The 26821-nt window shown below is 35.0% G+C and overlaps 1 protein-coding gene across 2 annotated transcripts in view; it reads left to right on the top strand.

The window, feature by feature from the left end:
* Window positions 1-25243, top strand: part of LOC123533473 (solute carrier family 28 member 3-like) — a 32718-nt gene extending 7475 nt beyond the window's left edge. Inside the window, exons 2-10 of one of the 2 annotated variants that reach the window (XM_053520316.1) lie at window positions 16027-16168; window positions 16501-16692; window positions 18004-18165; window positions 18589-18714; window positions 19252-19382; window positions 19732-19900; window positions 20154-20312; window positions 20836-21016; window positions 21467-25243. In XM_053520316.1, the coding sequence (XP_053376291.1) occupies window positions 16027-16168; window positions 16501-16692; window positions 18004-18165; window positions 18589-18714; window positions 19252-19382; window positions 19732-19900; window positions 20154-20312; window positions 20836-21016; window positions 21467-21600 (1396 nt within the window). In that variant the 3' untranslated portion in view covers window positions 21601-25243. The remainder of the gene's footprint in view (window positions 1-16026; window positions 16169-16500; window positions 16693-18003; window positions 18166-18588; window positions 18715-19251; window positions 19383-19731; window positions 19901-20153; window positions 20313-20835; window positions 21017-21466) is intronic. The other variant, XM_053520317.1, reaches the window with a different exon arrangement.
* The last annotated feature ends 1578 nt before the right edge of the window (window positions 25244-26821 follow it).

Below are 26821 nucleotides of genomic sequence, written 5' to 3'. Positions count from 1 at the left end.
GATTTACTCGCAAACATAATTGGTTTTTCAACATAATCCTGAGCTGTATCTGACCATTGCATTTGCGACAAGCAACCCCCGCACGAGAAATTGCTACTATCAGTATCCACTATGAATAAGCCTTCCTCTTTTGGATATGCTAACACTTCTTCGCCTGTCAATGCAGTTTTTAAGTCCATAAAAGCACTATCCTGTTCTTGTCTCCAGATAAACGCTCGACCGGCCTCTGTTAAGCGATTAAGTGGTGACGCCCTAGCACTAAATCCCTTGATAAAACGTCTGTAATAACTACAAAAACCTAAAAAACTTCTGAGTTCGGTTAAGTTCCGTGGCACAGGCCACTCTTTCACAGCTTTAACTTTCTCTTCTGAAGGACGTATTCCAGAACTGTCAATTGTGTGACCTAATATATTTATGCGCCTTTGGAGTAGATTGCACTTGCTTGGTTTTAATTTCAAGTTATTTTTCTCCAATCTGGTTAAAATTTCACCTAACCTAAACAATGCCTGATCAAAAGTTTCAGCAAAAGTACAAATATCATCCATGTAAATAATCATTGTCCTCCACTGTAAGTTCTTAAACACTAATTCCATACACCGCTGAAATGTATGTGGAGCCCCAGTAAGGCCCTGCGGCATAGTAACGTATTGATACAGACCGCCCCTGCTGGTGCCAAATGCAGTCTTTTCACGATCTCTCTCATCCAGTTCTATTTGGTAAAATCCTGACAAAAGATCTAATGAACTGTAATAATTATTTCCTCCCAAACTTTCTAAACAACTGTCAATTCTCGGCAATGGATAGGCACATTTTTTACTTAGATCATTTAAACCCCTATAATCCACAACGACACGCACTCCTGCCTGTGGGTCCTTTTTCCTTACAAAGCATAAAGGTGCAGACCATGGACTCTTACTTTCTTCAATTATTCCCATTTCAAGTTGTTGTTGAATAATTTTTTCTTCTTGGCCTTCGAACGCTTTTGGCACCCGTCTAGGTGGTATTTTTACAGGTCGAACATTTTCTGCCACCTCAATTGTATGTCGCACTAATGAAGTACGCCCTAAATCTGTGGAGGAACTGGAAAAAGCATTTTTATGTTTCTCCAATAGACACTTCAATGCTTCTTTTTGTGACTCATTGAGATTTTCAGAGGATCTATGGTACAGGTCCTTTAACCCACTACTCCATTTAGTCATGTCATGTTTAATGTTATTTTCACTTGTTTTGATATTATTGTCCAATATTTCACAGTCATTTAAATCAACATTTTCTCTCAATAAATCCTCCTGTTTAGTTTCATGTAAATATCCCAATAATGACCCTTTTGATAATTTCACTTTTCTGTCAGAGGTGTTAACTAGTCTAATGGGAATTGAATCACCCCGAATTCTCTTTGGAGCAATGAGCACACTTCCCATCAAAACATTGTTAGCCGGTTGTTTATTCTCTGTAGGGTAAATGATGCCCAGTGATGAATTAATTGCACTGAAATTTATAGCCTCCCCAGGTATTACTGTTTCTGAATTCGCTGGAATTGTTACTCTTGACCTTGTGGTCACTCTGACTGCCCTCAAGGGAACTTTTTCAACTAGGGTTCTACATATTTTCCCATTCAATTTTAATCCCTTTTTAGCACTAAGTTTGTAATCATTTTCATACAAGAAGTTTAATCCAATTAGTCCATCTTCATGAATAGGTGCAATTAATACAGTGTAATTAAAAGTTTGACCCGATGCACTAAATGAAAATTCACATTGTCCATCTATGGCTAATAAACCGTCATCCGCAACTTCAAGACGTATTGAAGGGTCAACTTTACACAACTCAGGTCGCACATCCTCTGGTATTCTATGATATAACGCAGTAGAAAAAAATCGTAGTACAAGCACCAGTATCTATGACTAAGTTCGCGCGCACAGTTTGAAAAATATTTACAGGCAATATAATGGAAACACCATCTGTATTAGCACTCCTACACTTAATAGTCTTAAATTCAACTTCACTGTTATTGACCAAGTCTGGGCCGTTAGGCTTGGTCGAAGCTAGTTTTCCGACTTGTTACCTTCCTGAAGGTTTGCCTTACACTCATCCGCATAGTGACCAAAATGCTGGCATCTAAAACACTGTACATCTTTTCTTGGGTGCTGATTTACTTTACGATCCGAGGCTGATCTACTACTTTTAACATTCAACTGGTTCGCAAGATGATCAATCTTTTTGCCTATGTTGGATTTCAGATCTCTACCAAATTCTTGCAGTCTTGCTTCTGTTACGTAAGGTTCCCTGCCCGTGTCAATGTTCCTAATTCTCGCCCCTCTCACATCATCTCTGATGCTGGAATAGTTGTCGAGCAATTCTCTTGCCTGATCGATAGTTTTTGGGTCCTGCATCCCAATGAACAAAGCCGCCTGAGAATCCTGAAGTCCCTTAAGAAAGTGCCGAAGGTTTATCGTTTCCCTCGTCTCGTTGTTTGCTGTGGGGTAACCTTTTATTACCAACCTCTTAACCTCTGCCACATATTCAGCCAATGATTCTTTTTCCCTGTTGTATTTCCGGTTTTCTAATTCAGCCAGATAGGAGGAAGTGGAGCGCTTTTCCTGAAATCGCGTCGCCATAGATGATTTCATCTTTGCATAATTTGACAATTCGTCAGCTCCCAGCTGCTTGAAAGCGTATTCCGCAGCATCACAGCGTAAACTGTTCTTAAGGCGGAACAAACGTTCACTATTGTCCCACTTGCACGCATCAACCATAGCTTCAAATGGGTGAATGAAACTCTCCCAGGACGATCTGCCATCAAAGATAATATGCCTAGGTAGAGGAACCTCGTATTTATCACGGCCTCTCATCTGTTGATTTTGCTGCCTTGATGTATTGCTGTTTTCATTCGAAGCTGTGTCCCTTTCATTGACTAAATTTCTTATCTGATTGTCTTTTTCCATAGAAATGTCATTGATTCGTTGTTGGTAACTGCGCACTAATTCATCTCTTTGTAGAGTACTTTCCTGTTCATTTTTGCGTAGTCTCTCACTTAAGGTCAAGCTATCAACTTCTGCCGATTTAAGTTTTTGTCTCAAAAGTTCAACTTCAGCTAACAATTGTTCATGACTGTCATCATCTTCAGTTGTGACAGAATCTTTTTCTTGTTGCTTTTTAGGTCCCATGCTTGTCACTTAATTGTCACCACAAATATATTGAATAGAAATATATGTCCAAATTTCTTATAAGCACGTGTATAAGTCCATTTCCGTCGCTGCCACCAGTGTTGAAAAACGTAGGTTCGGGTGAGGGGGTTTATACTCCATTGATAAAATACACTTTAATTCCAATTTTCAATGTTAGTTTATTATGAGATTTTGTCTAGTGATGGAAATAAGTCATCAAAATTATAATTTCTCTCATTCCTCTGGTCTAAAGTCACTTATAATTATAACTGTAAATATTTCATTTCTTGTTTCTATGATCTGTCATTTTCAAAGTCCGAACCAAAAGTAAAGAATCTCTCTCCCAAGTTCTGACCTAGGCTTATATACAAAAGCAGGTACCCTCCCATATTTGGAGTGTATCATAGTGATGAAAGACAAAGATTACCCATAATATTTATGAGGATAACCGTTGACTGATGGTACCATCCCAAATATGGAGCCACCTCTAACTCTAACAAACCAGACATGTTTACGATGGTACATGATGACAACATACCCAGATAAAATGATACAAAATGATACACACTCCAGACCCAAGCAATTTATGAGGGTAACTGGTGAATGACATCTCTAGTAGCAGAGGCCAAAGTTTCTCATCAGTAGAATCAATTAATAAATCAGATTTAATAAGACTGCTAAATTTACAACAATAATTTATACAAGATTTACAAATAAAAAAACAAAACAATCAAACAACAACAACACAGTAAAAGTCGTTTAAAGATGCAACACAGTGCGAAACAGTGTTAACTTCAGGACTGTATCAATTAATGCATTTGTTAAACATTACCATTACGGGTCCACTATCTTAAAATAACCTGAAATACAGCTGAAAACGTGTGTTTAAACAAAAATCGCTTACATCTACGCCCTTTAAACAAAATGGTGACAAGGCACTTTTTGCAACATATCTTTCAGCATTCGCCAGAATGTTTCTAAAATGAATTTAATATAGAAATAGCAAAAAAGAAAAAAAGAAAGAAAGAAAAAAAGAATATATAGCATGGTCACTCTTTAGACATACAACTCGTAGAAAGTGGTCATTTGTTTCTTCTCACGTTACTGTGGCAATTCCACGCAGCGATTACGTCCCTTAGTACCTATAGCGAATGATCTGAAAGAATAGATTCAACTTTAGCCCTAAATATAAGACCTGACATAACTCGTATCACTATAAGTTCATTTTAATTGATATTTCATATTTCTCATTTCCATGTTATGTCAGGTCGTCGAATAATGCGCAGTGTAACTCAAATCGACAATTGTTTCTTGGAACCAGCGTTTGTTTAATTAGCTATTTACAGACCGGGTCATAATCTATAACGAAACGGTCAACAGTGTTGAGTTATGAAAAAGTTCCATTCATACAGACATTTCATTCATAGGGGCGAATTAATTTACCATCATTATGTAATATATTCTAATATTATCTTTCTAGTATTTACCGTTAGAAAAATAAAACATTAATACAACATGTTAAAGCAAATAGATTTACTGAAACAGGTAAGTTTAACAATCTTTATACAACTCTGTGGCAAAACTGATAAACGTGGCGAACTATTTGAATTGCGCATGAAATGGTTTTGTGTTGTCAGTCTCAAAACCTTTGAACTTCTGTTGAACTTTGCAGAATTTCGATTTATGGTTATAATAGTATGGCGAATAAATTCGCCAGCCTAATTAGATAATAGTTTGCTTCACTGTAAATACAGTTTTCCATTGAAAACGTATCAATAAGGAATGTAGTAGCGTGTTTTCTGTCTATTAAATTACTCGTGCAGGTCACGGAAAATAATGTGACAATACGGAAAACGGTGTTAAAATGATTTATTTCACATGTTCTCACAACCTATGTAAGATACGACTGAACTTCTAAGTATATGCTATAATATTTCACTGTGACATTGTGCACGTTACTGGTACAAGAAAGTGTAACATGACGTCGGCGTTATTTTTGCGCCGTTTAGCGACGTTTATTCCGAAATGATGTATATGCGCTATGAAATACTGCTACACAAGCACAGAAAATATTATTTCATATTATGTATTTCATTTTAAGATACTTTGAAATTGTGTCTTTCCACAGTTTTATCAGTTTCATAAAATACATTGAATTACGTCCGCTTTAGACGTTTTATACTTCATTCATGAAAATAAATTTATACAGAGAGGATATAACATGAGTGTCTTTTCATATTGAATTTATTAAACTCGTTGAATAAAATAATAAAATGCGAGGCTTTATCGAGCATTTTATCAATTTATTCAACGAGTTTAATAAATTCAATGTAAAAAGTATTCTTTTTTCACATGTTAGCTTTTCCAGCTGGAAAATGAAAAAAAATCTACTTTCTTTAACTATTGTAAACAAATCAATTTGACCAACGTCTCAGATACTTGAAACGACGTCGACGTCAAAGCTTTATTACACTAGTGTATTATCAATTTATGTAGTGCCTTTATTTCACTCCCGTGACGTCAAACATGTGATAAACAAATACAAAATATTATGAGTGACGGACTTAATTTTTCAGTTGCTAGTTTAGTCCATTTATTTCACTGCATAAGCCGAGAATTTCATCTCTGGTCGTCGGCATGATATTTCCTGTAATACATTTATCGCACATATTTTGACCGAATTCTGTTTCTGTACGTCCTCTATTCTTATAGAGTTTAGAGTTTATTCAAATATATTCCACTGGGCTATAAGCCCACAGTGGCGCACATACACATAATATAAACGAACAGTGGTGATATACGATATATGGGGAAAGTAAGACGAACATAATTTTCACAAATAGATAAATACGTTACACTGACAAAACAGAATATTTGCCAAACCACATTTCGTGAATATATCTAATTCATATTACTACTATAATCTTACCGAAACGAAAAGTAAGATTGATGGACAAAATGGAATACCAAAAATAATTCAGTTGATTTGAACGATCTTCAACCGATGGATATCAACCTTACCGAAAACGAATTGTAAGATTGATCCCGGTCTCTGGTGTTAAACATAACTCACATTCTACAGCTAGAAAACATTATATAAAGCTTTGTATAAGCGACCTGATAATAATATAGTATTATAAAGGAATGGGAAATCCTTCACTAAATATAAACATCTAGATAATTAAATGTTATTTGTACCATAAACTATTTCATTTCTTAAAGCAAAAGCATAGTATGTATATTTTCCAAGATTTCTAGTATGACTTACATTTTTACATTCAAATAACTGTACCAATTTAATCATACTAGGAAGTCTCCAATACTTTACATGTATGTACTTCTTTCTAATATTTCTATACAATGAGCATGATTGAAGAATAAAATGAAACTCATCTTCTAAAACATTACATGATGAACATTTTCTCTCATTTATAGGAGTACTTACTGGCCTTGTCCATCAACCAGATTCAATTTTAAACCAATGTGAAGAAACTCTTAATCTTGACAAAGCTTTTGAATATTTATCAATATTAATGACATTTAAATAGTCCTGAAACTCAAATCGTTCTATAAAAAGTGCCCTCGATGAATCTTCTAATCGACTATGCCAATTTTGAATAAAATTATCTTTAAGTCTTCGTTTTAGAACAAATAGAAAAACATTTACATCACCAACATTTTGTTGCAACAATACGTCATAGAAACCTAGTGAACATAGTAACACTTTAACAGAAGAACACCAATTTACCTTATTGGGTGCAATTTCAAAATCACTTTTCAACAGTTGATAAACTTTATAAACATAGTTTCTATCTTACTATGTAACAACTTTATCCAATACTTTAATATATTATACGATTGCAATGTTTGATAGGTCATTCTTCCTAACTCTCCATATATTAAATCATTTTGTGTTGTTTTCTTTACTCCTAATAACTTCTTACAAAACTGTAAATGTATTCTTTCAATACGTTGACAGTCACCAAAACCAATAACTTCACTACAATAATTTAAAATTGGTGACACTAATTTGTCAAATAGATCTAATTTGTACTTAGCAGTTACATAAGTTATATAACTCTTCCATTTTACCTTGTCTTTGCCGACATTATTTAGTCTGAAAAATGTTTCGCCTGTTTTCGTCTAGTTCTCCATTTATGCGTCTCTTTTTCGTCTGTTATAGACGTCTTTCATTTTCTGATAGAGCCAGACGTCTTTCATTTTCTGATATATGGCTCTTTTATTATTTCTTTGTGGCTCTTTTGGCTGTTCTCTGTGTAGTTTCAATACCTTGTCGACAGATGTCGCGTGTAAATCTGTGGAACAGTATATCATTAACTAAGTCCCTGTTACAGATTGCATTGCATGAATATTTCAGATTGCATGCCAGTATATGTATATTTTCATTTATTAAATATTTATCGTGATCATCATCATAATCAGCAGCAGCAGCAGCAGCAGCAGTAGCAGCAGTAAACAATATCTAACCGTAATTAAAATGACGTTTTGGTAATTTTTCCACAAAGGGGCGTTATGGCTAGACTCAATCTCAGCAGAAGTATTCCGGACATATGAGCGATACTGAAACAATATTTACATGTCTAAAACGAGCAATTTATGAGTCGTCAAAACTATAAAACAATGGTGGCATATTTCTACCACGAGATAGCTATCTCGATACTTCAATAAATCATCTTTATAAAGCGAAGTTTTCTGAAAAGATTTTCTCAATAATGGAAGGTTTCCTGGAAATATTATTGCGATAATTTACATTATTATCTCGATACCTTTTGTGTAAGTGCCCACAACTGCCATTTATTAGATAGATTAGCTATTTCCTACGGAAGCGTAGAAGGGTCTCCATTTGATGACATGTTTTGCAAAAGTTGACTTATTTTTATTCTCTTTCATCGATATTTTAGCACAAATCAGTTAATTTAATTCACAAGTATACGAATCTTATAGACATTGAACTTAGACTTTTCTTGATATGCTTGATGTTTTTGTCGAAGCGATTTGCTATCTTTTCGCCTAATGAAATCATTCAGTCTTTTTGACAATGTTTTTATGAAATATTTCGAAAAGTAAGATGTTTACAGAAAGTTGCGGTCACTTTTTCAACAATTAGCAACAATTTATAGCAACAATTCGTCTAAAATATGAAGCCAAACCTGAGTCATTAAAAACTCCAGTGACAGCTCCAGCTTCCTCAAATGTGCCCAGTTTCACTATCCACCATCGAAATTACCAAGAGCGCCGTCTCGTGTGACGGCTCAAGGTAAGCTTTTGTGACCGCTCGATGTCCGTCGTCCGTCGTGCATCATGCATCGTGCGTCGTGTGTCAACAATTTCTAAAAAAAATCTTCTTCTTCAAAACCACTAGGCAGATTTACCCTAAACTTCACAGGAATGATCCTTGGGTGCCCCCCTTTCAAAATTGCCCAAAGAATTGAAATCAATGCAGAACTCTGGTTTAGAACTTTAAAAAATCTTCTTGTGCAAAACCACAGGCCCTAGGGCATCATCTAGTGGTCCTCTACCACGATTTTTCAAATTATCTCCCTATGGTAAAATATGGCCCCGCCCTGGCAGTCACATGGTTTACAAAGACTTATATAGGGAAAACTTTGAAAATCTTCTTGTCCAAAACCACAGGACCTAGGGCTTTGATATTTGGTATGTAGCATCATCTAGAGGTCCTCTGCCGAGATTGTTCAAATTATCCCCTAAGATCAAATATGGCCCCGCCCTGGGAGTCATATGGTTTATATAGACTTATATAGGCAAAACTTTGAAAATCTTCTTGTCTTAAACCACAGGGCCTATGGCTTTGATATTTTGTATGTAGCATCATCTAGTAGTCCTATATCAAGACTGTTCAAAGTATCTCCCCAGGGTCAAATATGGCCCCGCCCCGGGGGCCATATGGTTTATAAAGACTTGTAAAAACTTTAAAGATCTTCTCGTCTGAAATCACAGGACCTAGGTATTTGATACTTGGTATGTAGCATTGCCTTGTGGTCCCTTACCAAGATTGTTCAAATTATTACCCTGGGATGAAAAGAGCCCCCCGGGGTCCCTAGTTTTACATAGACTTACATAGAAAAAAAACTTTAAAAATCTTCTTACCTGAAACTGCAAGGCCTAGGCTTTTGATATTTGGTGTGTTGCATTAAATAGTGGTCTACTTCCATTTTTTTTTCTAATTATGCCCCTGGGGTGAAAAGAGGCCCTTCCCTCGGGGTCCCAAGGTTTATATAGACTTATATAGGGAATAACTTTAAAAATCTTCTTGTCTGAAAGTTCAAGGCCTAGGCCTTTGATATTTTGTATGTATCATTGCCTATGTGATCTCTAACAAGATTGTCAGAATTATGCCCCTGGGGTGAAAAGAGGCCCTGTCCTGAGGGTCGCTTGTTATATGAGTTATATAGGAAAAAAATGCTTCAAAAAATTATTAGATCATATTTCCTAGATAGTTTAAATATAATTACCTGATGATCCCAAGTGATAATGGGTCACCCGACTGTGACCTTGACCTACTGACCTACTTTCTTGTTTTTTAAGATACAGCTTTGAAAATTGGACGACATGTACAGTTTTGCACACCGATCTTAAAACTGACTTTAAGTGACCATGAATGTGACCTACTGACCTACTTTCTTGTTTGTTTTTTTAAGATACAGCCTTGAAATTTGGATGACATGTACAGTTTTGCACACCGATCTTAAAACTGACTTAAAGTGACATGAATGTGACCTACTGACCTACTTTCTTGTGTGTGTTTTTTTTAAGATACAGCCTTGAAATTTGGATGTCATGTACAGTTTTGCACTCCGATCTTAAAACTGACATTCAGTGACCATGAGTTTGACCTACTGACCTACGTTCTTGTTTTTTAAGATACAGCCTCGGAATTTGGATGACATGTACAGTTTTGCACACCGATCTTAAAACTGACTTTCAGTGACCATGAATGTGAACTACTGACCTACTTTCTTGTTTTATAAGATACAGCCTTGAAATTTGGATGACATGTACAGTTTTGCACACCGATCTTAAAACTGACATTCAGTGACCATGAATGTGACTTACTGACCTACTTTCTTAATATTTTAGCATCAGTTTAACATTTGAAACATGTGGCTCATATAACCCAGGACAGCGACCCAGAGTCATCATGACACTCTTGTTTATAGTATGTTAATTATAATAATCAGGTCACAGTGTTTTCAGGACTGGTGTACTGAAAATCGAGAATCCATGCTTTAGAGTGTAGATTTCCATGCTTCCGATATTTTACTGAGTCATTGGCCTATAATTTAGTTACAGTGACCTTGACCCAAAGTACCAAAAATGCACTAAAATACATTGTTCTCTTTGAAGGCTGCATATCTAGCAGGTTTGGTATGCTTATCTCATTTTTGTGAGGAAACAAGTTTTCTTTGTTTAGTTACGGTGACATTACTATTGACCTCGGTGACTAAAACGCGTGCCTCGCTCAAGAAAGCTTGTTATGTACAAAGTTTGGTGCAACATCACATTTGCAAAGAAATGCCCTATATAGTAAGCATTATACAAGTACTAAGGGCAATATCCTTGTGCAGTGCCGCAATTCGAAATGACAGTTAAAATCATTAGCACGTTTTATTAAAAAAAATTCCTGACACTGTCTTAGATATGGTTCCAGGTGGATAGAAAAACAATAAAACACTATATAAGAACTACAAGGGGCATTAACTCAACTCGTCTTCATCTGACTGAAACTTGTATAATCGCATTTCCTTACAGCAGTTAACATTTCTGCTTTGTTTAATCAGAACATTCTAAACCACACCTTGGGTATGGCTTCGGACGGACGGAAATAAACCACTAAATATGTACTATATATAGATGCACTAAGGGCGATAAACATTGTCTTTCTCAGACAATCTGACTGAAACTTTCAAGTTGGCATTTCCTCGTAGCAATAAAAATTTCTACCATATTTTATTTTAATAACTCTAAAATGTGTCTCAGATAGGGCTCCAACCGGACTGAAAGACGGACGGACAACGCATTTTATCCATACGCTGTGGGGAGGATAAAAAGCAATTGTAATGTTAAAGTGTAGAGGCAATAAATATGGAACGTGAGACTTATTTTGAAAGATGAATAAGAAACCATATCGATAAAAATGTACGAAATGTTAAAAGTGCTTTTCTTTGCAAAAAGCTTAAGTCGAGATGTTAGAAATAATCTCTTCAACCCGAGTATTTTTAGGCTAGAAAGGCAAATATCATATCTACGGAAGCTTATTAGGGCCTCCACTTATCTAAAAGTTTCGCGTCAAGTCAACTTGTGTCTTTTCGTTTTGAATAAAAACATCTGATGGAGGCGTGATAATTAATACTTTATACGTAAATGTTTTTTATCATTACGCATACTTTTTTATCGAATTGCGTGAAATATTTGTCAATGCGATTAGCTTCTACACGTCTAACTAGATCTTTCAGCGAAGTCGTCAAGAAACATAACAAGAAGATAAATGTATTTGGTATTTCAAAATAATTTACTCGACTTGTTACACCTTTTTCTCGAGAACGTTTACCTTAAGGCGATATAATTATGCATGTCACGTGGTATTTAAACACGTCAGGTTCAAAATTGCCTATATTGGTTTTGTCTGCACAGTGATGGTTTCATTATGTCTACCCAAGAAATATTCTAGGGAGACATATTGTTTTTCCCCGAGTTGTCTGTCTGTCCGTCTGTCTGTCCCGACGTGCCCACATTTGGGGTTAGCGTTTCTGTTGAATTTGACATTCTGAGGTTGTGGTCATTCTGGGGTTAAATTGGTATTGTGGGGTTAAAAAATAGTATTGTGGGGTTAAAAGGATCAAAGGAAGATAATAGGTAATATAAGGGATTACCCCACAAATCCTGTAAGTTCGTCCGTCTGTCCTTCACAAAAGGGATTTTCAAATTACTTGGCACAAATAGTCACTGTAACAAATCATGGAGGCTTGGGGAGACATGTGTTTTTGTTATAAAAACCCTTCTTGTTTGTGAGTTGATTTTAACTAAACTTGCACGTAACTTTTACCACCAAAAGATCTGGGTTCCTTTCTTGAACCAGGCATATCCCATGATTGACTCCAGAGCTATATCCCCTAAAAGGGCAAAACTTGTCCAATTTGTGGTCTTGTCTGCACAGAATTATTGAGTCATTTATGATTTTATTTTTCAGCTATATTTCAATATGAACGTGTGAAATTTCATAATAACACAACAACACTTCCCCCCCACCCCCACATCACAACCCCTCCCCACACTGAGGTGACCCCCTCCCCCCTTAAAAAAATCTATTGTTCAGCTATATTTTCAATATAAACATGTGAAAATGTAAAATTTCAAAACAACAGTTCCCCGCATCCCGACACCCTGCACCCCCTCCATCAGGGTGACATCCCTCCCTCAGTTATTTTTTTTTTATTTTCCAGCCCTATTTCAGTATGAACATGTGAAATTTCAAAAGAGCACTTCCACACGCCCCCGCCCCCTCCCCAACTCCCTCCCATTTAGTTATATATGATTGTCCTTTTAAGCTCGACTAAATATATCAAACACTATCAAAGCTTTGATACTAGCTAGATCAATGTAATTTTGTATGTGAATAGATGGCAATATTGAAATTATGCACAACACTTTGTTAAAATTCATGTTGCTATGGCAACAGAAATAGTCAAAATATAGTTTTCCCATATGGATCCTTTGATAACAAAAAATTATAGTGGCTAGATTAATGTAATTTGGTATGTGAATACATGGAAATATGGAGATTACTATAGGTTTAACCTCCATCTGTCTGTCTGTCCATCCGTCCGTGAGTCAGTTCTTCCGCATCTCCTCTGAAACTACTGAATGAATTTTAATGAAACTTTGCCACAACGATCTCCCAGTGCCTTAGTTGGCCCTAACTGAGAATGAGGTCACTAGGTCAAATGTCATGGTCACGGTGACCTTCAACTTATATTTTTCTCACAATGTTTTTCTCGAAAATCACGATGTATATTTTTTTCAATTAAATATTTGTCGAAAATAGAAAAACATCGAGCATATTGAGAAAAGTTAAGTCGAAAAGTGAAAAACATCGAGCATATCGAGAAAAGTTAAGTTGAAAAGAGAAAAACATAGAGCATATCGAGAAAGGTTAAGTTGCATTACCTCTATACTTTTAATCTTTGTCAATAAATTTTATTGACATGTGTAAAACATCTTATCTAGGCGAGTAAAGACAAGTCGACTTAGCACAAAACATCTCACCAACTGTAGGCCCTAATAAGCTTCCGTACATATTAGTACCGCACAAAGAGCTTCCCGACAATAATAATACGAAAAATAAAATGTTTCTGCCTCTGTACGAAGATTTAAGTCAAGTAGTTTGAAAAATTTGAGCAAAAGCGAGAATTCCAACGCGACAAAACCATAAAGTTTTAGGGATCTCGCCTTAATTTTCTGCACATGTGAAAACATTTTCTCACAACTAAAGGCCCTACTACGCCTCCGTAATTTCGATGCTTCCAGAACTGCCAACTGCCATTTATTAGCTAGATCAGCTTTCTCGATACTTTCAGAAATCTTGATATTTCGAACTTTTCTAAAAAGTTTATCGCAATAGCCTAAAGTTTCTTGGAAATAAAAAGCATATCGAGAAAAAAGTAATTTATTGCCATAATGTTTTCAGAAAAATGCACAATTTACTGGAAAGTTAAGATATTATCGTGATAGTTACCGAGCATCTCGTGGCAGTTCCAAGCATTAACGTGAAATTTTGCGCTGAAACATTTTCAGCAAATAAATAAAAATATCTAGAAAATATTATTTATTGCTGAAATGTTTTCAGAAAGAAATGCATACATTTTCTGGAAAGTTTACAAAGTATCGTAATAGCTACCAAGCTATTTCATAGCAGAAATATGCCACCACAGTAATCTTTTCAGAAAAAAATTCACACATTTCCTGAAAAGTTTACAAATTACCGAGATAGTTACCGATCTCGTGGCAGAAACATGCCACCATATAATACGAAGCATCTGAACTTTTTATGAGATTTCATAATGTGTAAAGTATAATACCTTTCCCGACATTACTGTTGGTGATAATTTATTTTCGTCGATTTTTTTGACGAAATTTGACGCTAGGACATTTTGTCCTTTGTTGTTTATATACTAGTCAAAAGTTCCAACGCCCATATGTACATAAATATCAATATTTCATTTAATATTATACCAAATACACTGAAATTTGACATGAGTATCACATAACTATCCTGTAACAGAATAAAAAACAAAACCTTATCAAAATACTACAGTAGACTGCGATAAAATGCATTAATTGATTGAATGGTGCATTTTTAAAGTTTGCAGGATAAGTCAGAAGCGCGGATGTGACCACTAGCAGTATTCACTATAAAATGACATCTTGCGTGCTGTGGTGGTAACTTACATCAACGCACATCCGGCGGACAATCTCATATTCCAACAGGACAACGCACGCCCGCACGCGGCTCGTATAAATATGGCATACCTGCAGCAGAACGGCGTCAACATTCTTGATTGGCCTGCGTTATCTTCCGACATGTCGCCAATTGAGCACCTGTGGGACGCGCTCGACAAGGCGATCCGCCAGCGTCATAGACAGCCTGGAAACCTACAAAAACTAACCAATGCGATTATCCAGGAGTGGCGTAACATTCCAATTAACTTTGTGCGTCGTTTGATCGCATCAATGCGAAGATGTTTAGCTGTGGTGAATGCTGCTGGTGGCCACACCGCTATTGACTGATCCTGTGAACTTTAAAAATGCACCATTCAATAAATTAATGCATTTTATTGTTATCTACTGTGTTTTTTTGTTAAATTTTTGTTTTTCATTCTGTTACAGGATAGTTATGTGTTACTCATGTCAAATTTCATTGTATTTGGTTTAATATTAAATAAAATATCGATACTTACGTACATATAGGCGTTGGAACTTTTGACTATATATTGATTCCTTCCACGTATTTCACTCGCGTCATTTCCATTGCATTGATACTTCGGGACGTCTCCCTCAACCATTTGTGGTGTTACGTTTGCCGTAAAACTGAGCATAAACGTTCGAGGTACATGTATTGCATTTTAAACAAGGTCGACCTGCAATGAAGTGTTACATGGGACATCGGATTTTCAGTGTCCTTTCGTAAACGTACGGGTTGAAACTGAACACATATAACACTGTTCATTAAAAACATTTAAATGATAGTATTTTGTAGCCTTTAAAGCAACCATTTGCAACTTCGTTAAAATTGGTGTATTTTTGAGTATTTTACAGTAAAAACGGTGCTAACAGGGATATTCCTGATATTTTGTACCAGTATCGTGCACAGCCTCTGTGTCATCCAGTTACTCCAACATTTAATGCGAAATAACATTATCATTTGCACAAAATGTAACACTAAAATGTGTAAATGATTGGCGGGATTTGGCGCTGCAAAAACTTGGACTATGTATTTTGTACTAAGCTTTGAAAACCCTTGATTTCAAATATCACTCGCGACAATTGTTACTTGGGAACCACTTGCAAGAGAAAATTTGTGTTTCGTCGATATTCATTAACACACTAGTGTATATTTCACCTTATTTTACTGGAAGCCGGGAGGTTAGTATCATGATTAGAACAACTTGTGACATATCATAATAGAAGGGAAAAGATGAAATATGTTTCATGCAGTTTCATGAGGTCATTACACACACACACACACACATATATTCGTATGTTTAAAGGGAAAAGAAAAACTTCATTGCAGCATTATCTTGCATTTCTTTTTCTATTCCAGAATTTCCACACTAGTTGTAGCCCTTGCCATCATAACGTTTCTAGTGATAGATCTCTGGGACGAATGGAGGAAGTGGATACCCCTTGGCGGGCTTGTGGTGTTTGTGGTCCTGTCTGTAATGTTCTCAAAACATCCGGGAAAGGTTCAAACACATTTAACAGAAATACTTTTATTATTATTATTATTATCAGATGTAATGATTAAATGTTACAATAAAACCATAATGTCTTAATATTTGTATCATGGTATTTCACATGACAAATTGTTTTACTACCCGAGCATCTGCTGAGCATGTTTATTTTTATTTTACCCAAAAAACACTTTCATACTTTCCATACCCCTATCATTCTAAGCGTTGCTATGGTTGCGAAATGTAGAGAATAGAGCATCATGCCCAATAATGGGGCAACGTCAATCGTTAGTGAAGTCCAGCTGCTAAAATACTGAATGCATGGTTTTTCTTACAATTAACAGATTAAATGGACACCGGTACTATGGGGCATATTTCTTCAGTTTGGGCTTGGTTTGCTGATATTACGATGGGAGCCCGGATTTGAAGCCTGTCGGTGGGTTGGTCGGCAAGTCACAACATTTCTTGCCTATACAGATGCAGGTTCAGAGTTTGTTTTCGGGGAGAAGTATACATACCATCCTGTTGTGTTCAAGGTGAGACGGATGGCAAATTGTTTCTTTACCACAGAAAAAAAACTAAGTATACATATTTTATATAAGTCATATATGTACTATAAATAACAGTTAACCGGCCTTTCTAAATTTTGCATTATTATCACTGATCTTTCACCTCCTCGACTTGGATGCCTTTTGTTTGAGCAAAGTCCTTATAAATATTTTTGGAATGAGCCTGTGTGGAGGAAACTCAATTAATTTATCCGCAAGCCAGCTTGATATCTTACTCAAGTGACGACCTGAGCACAGAGGCAAAAGATAAGTGTAAATAATATAAGTATTAAAGCTGTTTTGATTTGAAAAAGGCTTTTCGATTCTGTTTTAAAATCAAAGCCTTGAAATGTCTGATGGTTGCGGTTTTTTTGTAGATTGATTTCTATTTAAATGCCAGTCTATGAATATACATGAATGAGAAACAAATAAAAAATTAATGTGCCTCATATCTAAGATGAACTCTGCTTGACCCAGCTTGTGATGGAATACCTTATCATTGATAGATCTTATATAATCTAAATGGTCAGTGTGAGTGGATTCAGGTTTAATAAGAACTGCTTGTTCATTGATAATTCATCCGCATTGTTCATGAATGGGACTATTTTGTGTAGCACATGAACATCCTTTGGATGTGATTCGGAATCAAATAAAGATGCTATGATTGTCAGAAATACATTTTAACTTTGGCAGCGGGATAAACCCGCAACCAAAAATGATATATCACAAACAGTGATTTGTCGTTGAATTCAAGCATTGCCTGAGTTCAGATGTGAAGGAATATATCACGAGGACGAAGCCCGAGTTATATAATACCGGTAATACGCAACTAAACCACAATGATTTTATTCAAGAGCAAATCACTGTTTGAGATATATTACTCCGATTCAAGCATTAAATTAATATGTACATACTTAACGACATCCTCCAATTTTGCCTGTTTTGTGCGGGTCGCTGTAACGTAATTATTGTGACGTAATTTTCATTTAACCGATTGGTCGTGTTAGAATTGTTCATAACTGCATACAGCTCGGAGCTTGTAGTGCACATTACAATTTGGCGGCATTTATTGTTTTCGTATAAAAGTCTCTGGTTGGCTGGATGCTTGTTAGTCTCATTTCATTCTTCAACTATTCATAAAAACATACATGGCAGATTTTGATATTTTGTAAACTAAAAGAAACAAGGACATGGTTTTCATTTTACAAATTCATGTATGATTTTGCAGAGGATCAAATAAGTTTTGGAACATTACTGTGCTGATGGCAGTCGTATATTCATTTTTTTTATTGTTTACAGATACTACCAGTGGTTGTGTTCTTCAGCAGTGCAGTTTCGATACTGTACTATCTAGGGGCCATGCAGATCATCATTAAATGTATTGCTCTGATTCTCCAGCTTGCCCTAGCTACAACACCTATAGAATCTTTTGCAACAGCTGCACATATATTCATAGGACAGGTAAGTGTTTACTATGTAAAACAACACAAAGGTGGTACAAGATCACAACGGCATTAAAAGACTGACTGAAGCATGACTGCTTACTTAGATTTATCAGTCTATAGTTTGTGCTATATGGCCAGTCCAAAGTTCAACACATATATCTGGTAAGTCAAAACTTTATATCATGTTATAAAACCAAAAATAAACTTAAATGGACTTTAGCCTGATAGTTTTGACCTTTGACACTCAAACCATCCAGTATTTGTAAAATAAAGCTAAGTGTACACTTATGCAATACAATTCGAGTCCTTTTTATATCTATTACAAGCAGAGTCATGCATTGCTCTTTCACGAAGTCAAATTTTGCCTACGTTGCGTTCACAGCTGCCTTTGTTGTTGAAGAAAAAGTGCAATGTTGTTTTGACAGCGTTTATATTGCAGGTAGAATCCAGTGTTGCTCTAAAACCGTTTCTTGTGAAGTTAACAGAGTCAGAGTTACATGCAGTAATGACAAGTGGATTTGCTACAGTGGCTGGCACCATTATAGCCGCCTACGTGGAATTTGGTGTAGGTTAAACAAATCTTCTCTGTGTCAATATAGTTTTGTTTGTTCTGTAATATGCTGAACCGCATCGATCGCCTAGTGTCAGAGCTTCGAATGCGGGAGGTCATTGGTTGTTACCCTGGATACATCATACCAATGACATTGAAATAAAACAAGCAGTTCTCTTCCATGGCGATAAGCATAAATTAAAAGAGAAACTGGCTCCTCTCTTCTGTCATTTTCTCGTTATAAAGGATAGTATGGGTGAAACAAATAAGTATGAAACATGTTTAAGGCTTCTTCGACATAGAATAAATTGGAATAAAATATATGTATGGATCAAGATGGACATCACAAACTTACTTGCAAATGAAATGAGCACCGTAACTATTGACCTATTCTTAGCAAGCAGGTCTTTTTGTATTAAATATACTTAAATTGTAGTGTTTTCGTTATCTTCGAATATAAATTTTAAAACTGAAACTGAACCGATCTTTGTAAAAACGGCTCATAAATTGAAATTAGAAATGTTTAATTGTTAAGTATTCTTACTGCTGTAGGTCCCGGCTGAGCACGTGATATCAGCGTCCTTCATGTCGGCACCAGCTGCTCTTGCTATAGCAAAAATCTCTGTACCTGAAACGGAGGTCTCGAAAATAAAGTCACAGAAGGAAATCAAACTACCTTCTGGGTATGGACATGTTTTTACTTCTTGTTACTCCGTGATTTCTTTTCCTTTTCTTTCTTTTTTTGTGTTTGTTTTACATGTAAAACAACTACGTCTGCATAGAACATCTGGTGTTCTCTAGGTGAAACATATTTCCGCGCTGAAACAATATACGGTAACAAACTATCCTCATATGGTGAAGACATAATAACCAGCTATACAGACTGCATAATTGTGGAACATAATTATGTAAAAAATGTTGCCATAAAATTGTAAACGGTCCTAATCCTTTCAAATAGAATATATTTTCTTTAACTTTCTGTTTTGTTGTATCCATTAATGCTTGAGTTATTTTGTCACATTTTTATTCCAGACAGGAGTCGAACATGATAGAGGCGTTGTCAGTGGGTGCAACAACGGCAGTTAAGCTCGTAGCATATGTTGTTGTTAATTTGATAGCGTTCATTGCAGTTCTAAGTTTTCTTGACAGTGCGTTGTCTTATTTTGGAGAAATGGTTAATTATCCAGAACTTAGCTTTCAGGTAACATAATGTAGCTGATATTTTCTCAATATATTATGCATCTATTGAATTTGCTGATGAATTGGTCATATTGGAGCATAGTGACCCCATCTTCTTTTGTATACTAAACAAAAATAGTTCATCATATTTCTGGAATTCACGAGCGATGTTTTAGATAGAAAAGACGAAAATATTTAAATGCAACGTAGACATGTTTCCGAAATGAGACGTTTTATAGTAATGTGTCACTATCATTTCATTCAATTTTTTACAGTTAATTTGCTCATACATATTTATGCCGTTGGCAGCAGTAATTGGAGTCCCGTGGTCAGACACAAAAATTGTTGGCGCTTTGATAGGAAAGAAAATTATCATTAACGAGTTTCTAGCATATGCAGATCTCGGCAAAATGATACAGGAAAATATATTAGATGTAAGTCACATTACCTGCTATTCCGGTCATATGATAATCGTTAAAAATGTTCTATGAAAAAGGACCAATCGTTGATTATTACCTATATGCAATGTTTGTTTGTTTATAAGCTTATTTATAGTCGCCACCGGTAACCTATATGGGCGATCCTCCAGAAGACTGAACATTAGTAATTTTAGTGGGAGGATAGTGCAAGATACAGAAGACGCTCCAATTCCAGAAGCTTCCCTAGTTGTTTAGCGTGCCAGGTGTAAAACACCCATACACGGGACTTTTATCCCAATGTCATTATTTTTTAGTTGGAGGAGCCACTGCGTCCGCTCCAAAATTGCATTATTTGATTTTATAGGCAATGTAAACTATGCTGTTATTTATAGCATCGGTTCCTATTATTCTTGATTGTTGTAGAATTTTACATTGATATTTTTATTATGGTTCTGGACACTGTATTCCAATGTTTAGGCAGTTCATTTCAAAATAAGTTACGTCTGATTTTATCAGTAGCAACAATTAACGTTTTTAGGAGCGATCTGCAGTTCTGGCAACTTATATACTATGTGGATTTGGCAGTATAGCGGCGTTAGGTATAAATCTTGGAAGTCTGTCCTCGGCAGCTCCGGAAAGACGCTCGCAATTTGCTCAGCTCTCTCTACGGTCGATGATCAACGGAAATATCGCGTGCTTTATGACAGCTTGCGTAGCAGGTAGCTGGTTTTTTTAAACATGTTTACAGTGAGTGAATAAAGTTTCCGCTTATATGGAACCAAAGAATATGTAAATTTACTTGATATGAAATAATAAGAAAAATGCACGTAAACATTAATACATACACATTTGCTTTGAAATGAATGAAAAATAGAACTACGAGCGCAAATGAAACGCGAAGTGTTACAGAAAGTCTCAACATCGATTAAAGCTGTTTGTGCGGAAATAAATTAACATGCAATATTGCAATCGTTTTATTGTCGCAATATTTTTCAAAAATATTTATATTCATTAGCTTTCGAAGTCACGATATCGCGGACTATTCTTGCCTTGAATGAAATGTGATAGCCCTAATTGCCTCTTGTATATGAATATTATCATTTAATTAATGTTTCTATATTACAATCTAAACACGTTCAATATCATAACGTGTACCTGTTACATTGCAGGATTGTTGTACCAGCATTCACAGTCACAAGAAGCTACCACGCCGTATATGAATAGTACAGAACCGATCTTAAATTCTAATGTTACTTTAAATATAACAACTTTATCACCTATGTTCAATAGTTCACAATTCTGAGACATCCACACCAGTCTAATTTACTCAGGAAAGTTGGACTGTGTATGCTAACAGAAACGGCAGATTCATCCGGCCCGTGATACAAGGCAGAAGGGTTTTAGTGTATAACAATATTTAAGTGATATTTCTCTAGAAATAACAATTTTGGATAAATTTTAGACAAATAAGTTTGATTCTGGGTCATCTAGGGCAAATAAATATCATAGAAAAAAATCCTGTTCACACTATATTTCTAATGTACAGGAAAACAGATCAAAATAGTTGCCTTAATAAAATCTTGATCAATTTCAAACTGGGTCATCTTGGGTGAGACCATAGAAAATCCTTATTAACAATAAACAGAGACCACATTTTTACCTGAGAAGGAGAGATCGTGTTTGTATACAAATCCGTTGTATATTCTATTTTTAGAACTGATAAGACAAAGACCGGGTAGGCTGTCGCCGAACGTCCATGATTTTTTGTAAACATTGATGTTTTTCTAACGGCTTAAACTTTCTTAAATCATAAATGATATCAATAATTTTTTGATCAATGGAAAGGATAGAAAACAAGCAATTTATTGCTAACTTTTAATTTTTATTTCGAAATAAATCTGATTAATTATGAACGCTTAACTTACAGTGTTTTTTCTAAAAGTTTGGAGCATCGCTACGCCGCTATTAAAATCATATGTCATTTAAAACGGTTATTAATTTTCAAAAGTTATTTGAATATAAAAATATGAAAATCGTTAGCATTTCAAAACTTTTTGAATTTTTAAAATCCATAAATGAACGAAAAAGTTATTAGAAATTAAAAATTCCGATCCCATACACAAACGATGTAAAAATATTTGTTTTGCCCACCGTCAGATAAACAGGTGTTGATGCGTGACGTCAGGGTGATCTCTCCTTATCCGGGTCAGAATGTATATAAATCTATGTAACAACACTTAATGACTTACATGAAATCGTACAAACAAAATGTTTTGGCGAAATCTGCTTGGTAAACCTGGAATATTCATTGCTGCAATAGAATTTATAATAATAATAATAATAATAATAATAATAATATCTTTATTTATAGAAGTTAGCACGTACAAAGTACAAATGATACATCTTAATCTTAAATGTGACCTTCTGAACAACAACCACAACAACCACAACAACCAAATACAATTTACACTATCACATAACCTAACTAATATCACATTCATTCTTAGACAAGTACCCCTTAAAATAGATATTGCCTTCATAAAATTTCGATTTAGGCAATCAGTAAGTGACATAATATATACATGCATAATTATATTATAATGACATAGTTATAATTCAGCTGATATAAACAGAGATTCTTTAAGCAGTCAACTGTAAGATATACTTTTTATATCAATTTTTAAAAGATGTTAGAGAACATGTGGAGCGAATTTCATTTGGTATTGAGTTCCAAACATTTGCACCATTGTAACAAAACGTTTTTTACCATAATTTGTACGATGTTTAGGTAAATCAATGTCATTATGAGCAGGAGATCTTAGATTGTATGTTTCACTGCTGGAAAAGGTTAAAATTTCAGAGATATATGAATGTGCTAAATTGTTGCAAGCTTTGTAAATAAGACAGCCCGTGTTGAAGTTACATCTTTTATTAAATGACATCCACCCAAGCTTTTGTTCATGTTTGGAACGTTTTATTAAAACTTATTCTTGCAGCTCTACCTTGAATTTTCATTATTTTCTTTGAAGAACTCATTTCCTTGACACCATACAGTACAACAATAATCACATACATGTGTTGACATTATATTTGCATTATAAAATAACTTTTTCATTTCATCTGTCAAATAGTACGATGTACGTCTCAACAATGCTATTTTTGAGTTAAGTTAAGAGCAAACTGTTTCAATTTGAACATTCCACGACAATGTGTTGTCTATATATATCTATATTTAAATGAAAACAAAAGACTATATATTATATTTGTTGATATGATGAAATGTTTTGATACTATCTATAGAAATGGATTATGGTTGAAAATGTATAAATGTGGAATACAAGGTAGATTACTTAGAATAATACGTGATATGTACGAAAAAGTTAAGTCTTGTGTTAAATCATGTTCTAACTATTCTGATTATTTTCAATATGCTGTCGGCTTACGTCAAGGGGAGGTAATGTCTCCTCTATTATTTTCTCTTTTTGTAGAGGATCTTGAGTTATATCTACAAAATAATGCTGAGTCCGGTCTGCTTTTAGATGATATAGTCCTAATACTTCTTTTGTTTGCAGATGATATGGCCATTATTGGTAAAACACCAGAAGAAACACAAGAACTTTTAGATCTTCTTTATTTATACTGTAATAACTGGGGTCTTAAAGTAAACACGTCGAAAACGAAAATTATGGTATTTCGTAAAAGAGGTGGACTTTTAGCTACTGAGTATTGGACCTATAATGGCCAAGTAATCGAAGTAGTTAATGATTTTAATTATCTTGGTACTATATTTAATTACACGGGTAAATTTATATTAAATCAAGAACATTTGATCGGTAAAGCTTTAAAGGCCATGAATGTACTTTTGTATAAATGTAAGGAATTTGATCTCAGTCCCAAAACATTATGTCAGCTATTTGATGCTTTTGTATCATCTATATTGAATTATTCATGTGAAATTTGGGGCTATACTAAGTCCAAAGAAATTGAAAGAATACATCTAAAATTTTGCAAAAAGTTACTGAAAGTGAGACCAAATACATGTAATGCCAGTGTCTATGGTGAACTGGGAAGATATCCTTTATATGTACATAGATATGTAAGAATAATAAAGTATTGGTTGAAAATTGTTGATACTGATAATATAATATTAAAAACAGTGTATAATTTAGCATTGGATGATAGCAATAATGGTCTTAAAAACTGGGTTTCAAACGTCAAAAAGCTTTTGAACGATTATGGATTTTCATATATGTTTGGTAATTCTAGCGGTATAAATAAGAATATGTTTTTGCGCGAATTTAAATGTCGCATCATTGACTCTGTTAAACAAGAATGGTATGCTAATTTGGAAAACAGCTCTGTTTTGTATATGTATAAAAATGTTAAATGTTCTTTTGAATATGAACGTTATTTAGATATTCTGCCAAGATGTTTTAGATTTTATTTCTGTAGACTTAGGATGAGTGGTCTGCCCCTCAGAATACAGACTGGCAGATATAATAGAAATCGAATTCCTCGTGAGGAAAGACACTGCTTATGTTGTAATACTTTGGATATTGAGGATGAATACCACTTTGTTTGTATATGTAGATGTTACGCTGATATTAGAAAGAAATATTTAAAAGCTTTTTATTATAGACATCCATCAGTATATAAATTTATACAACTTTTAAATACAACTAATAAAGCAGAACTTATTCACCTATCCAGATATGTTAAAGAAGCTCTTACTATAAGAAATGCACTTTTAAATGTTGAAGCCTAAATTTTCATGTTCATTCTCCATCAGATTATCATTATATTTGTTTAATTATATTTATTTTGTATCTATTGTTTGTAACTTGTCCTTTATTTCATGTTTATTTTCACGTTGACATTATATATGTGAACTATATGAATTAGACGATGTACTACGTACAAGTCTGAATAAAATATCTGTTCTGTTCTGTTCTGTTCTATATAAACACCTAATAATTTTTGCACCTTAACATTTTCTATTACTTGCTTGGAAATACATAAAAATAGTTCGTTACTATTGTTACATTTTTGTTTAGTACACAAAACTATGCATTTTGTTTTCTTTGGCTGAAGTGGCATATGCTTTAAATTGCACCATTGTCATTTGATTACAGTTAAGATAATTCGAGGGCTTAGAGCGAAACTATTATATTTGTATATAGAAATAGAAGCAGATGGAATAGTTTCGCTTTAAGCCCTCGAATATGTTCCATTGAAAAACATATTAACAATTAATGTGTTTCAAGAGCAATCAAGATGACGCCATTTTCAAAACGCAGTCCTGCATGAATAGACGTTTGAATTATATAATTTAAATGCTGCTTTTATTTCTAATGTGTACTTCCGGCACGTGCACAGAGTGTCTGCCGAAGAATACGCTTTTTCCTTGTGCCTTATAAGCGTCCACATATCTTGTCCGAATCCCAACGTCTTGCACATCAGTACAAGTATGGGCGGCCGGATCGATTCCCGATTGAGGCAGTGCCTTATTTCATATTAAATATTTAAAAATGACACGCAGTGGAGAATTAAAGATATAATGAAACTTTCATTTTAATAGTCAACTGAAAAATGTCATTGTATATGTTATGTAATCGTTTCTTTATATTAAAAGGTTTGAAAAGTTCATTGCATTTCTGAGTGAATTTTACAACATCTTTTTAATGAAAAAAGTCCTATCTGACGGCACGAACGGAAATAGGATTACACAGTTTGAAACCTTTCAACGCACCATGTTTATACTTCATATATTTGATGAACTTTAGATACATTCTCATAATAATTGAACATTTTATCTATCTTGTTTGAAATAAATCTCCAAATACATTACAATGCCAAATCCCTTTTATGTCCTTCAACAAAGTCCTTCATCGCGTAGACTTCTGAAATAGTGCCAGTCTTACAAATACATTAATATTCATGAATACGGTGTACGGATAGCTCAGTCTTTTGCACACTGGCCTTCCAATCCTGAGGCCGGGGGTTCGATCCCCGGCAGCTACTCGGGAATTTTCAGAAACGCTTTTCAGTGTTTCCCACTCAACTAGAGGTGTACTGATCAGGAACCCAGGCTATCCTTGCGTGTATCAGTGCTATACAGTGGGCACGTTAAAGAACCAGGCTGTCTATTCGCAACGAGCTAGGCTAAGTTAGCCGGACAAGCCTGTATCCTGTAGCCTGTATTTCTGATATCTCTGTCGTGGGGGCTTTGTCTCACTCTGTCCCTCTGGTCAGATCGCTCTGTGTCTGTACTAGTAGAGGATGAATTATGCGCCCTGTGTGGCTGCATTTGAACTATGTAAAGCGCCTTTGAACGTAAAATTGATCATGAAAAGGGCGCTATATAAATCTGGTATAATAATAATAATATAATAATAATACAGCATTTACCTGACATAAGTTAACAGTTAGTTCTGAGTTTCACAGCAATAAACGGATCCAGAAAGTATGTTACTTATCGTACCTGTATCTTCTTTGATATTATGAGTAGTACTGTTGGTACTTTT

The sequence above is a fragment of the Mercenaria mercenaria genome, chromosome 12 (genome assembly GCF_021730395.1).
Source record: "Mercenaria mercenaria strain notata chromosome 12, MADL_Memer_1, whole genome shotgun sequence".
Classification (NCBI taxonomy): domain Eukaryota; kingdom Metazoa; phylum Mollusca; class Bivalvia; order Venerida; family Veneridae; genus Mercenaria; species Mercenaria mercenaria.
Note: the sequence above shows the minus strand (reverse complement) of the source record. Positions and strands in the feature narration are given on the sequence as shown.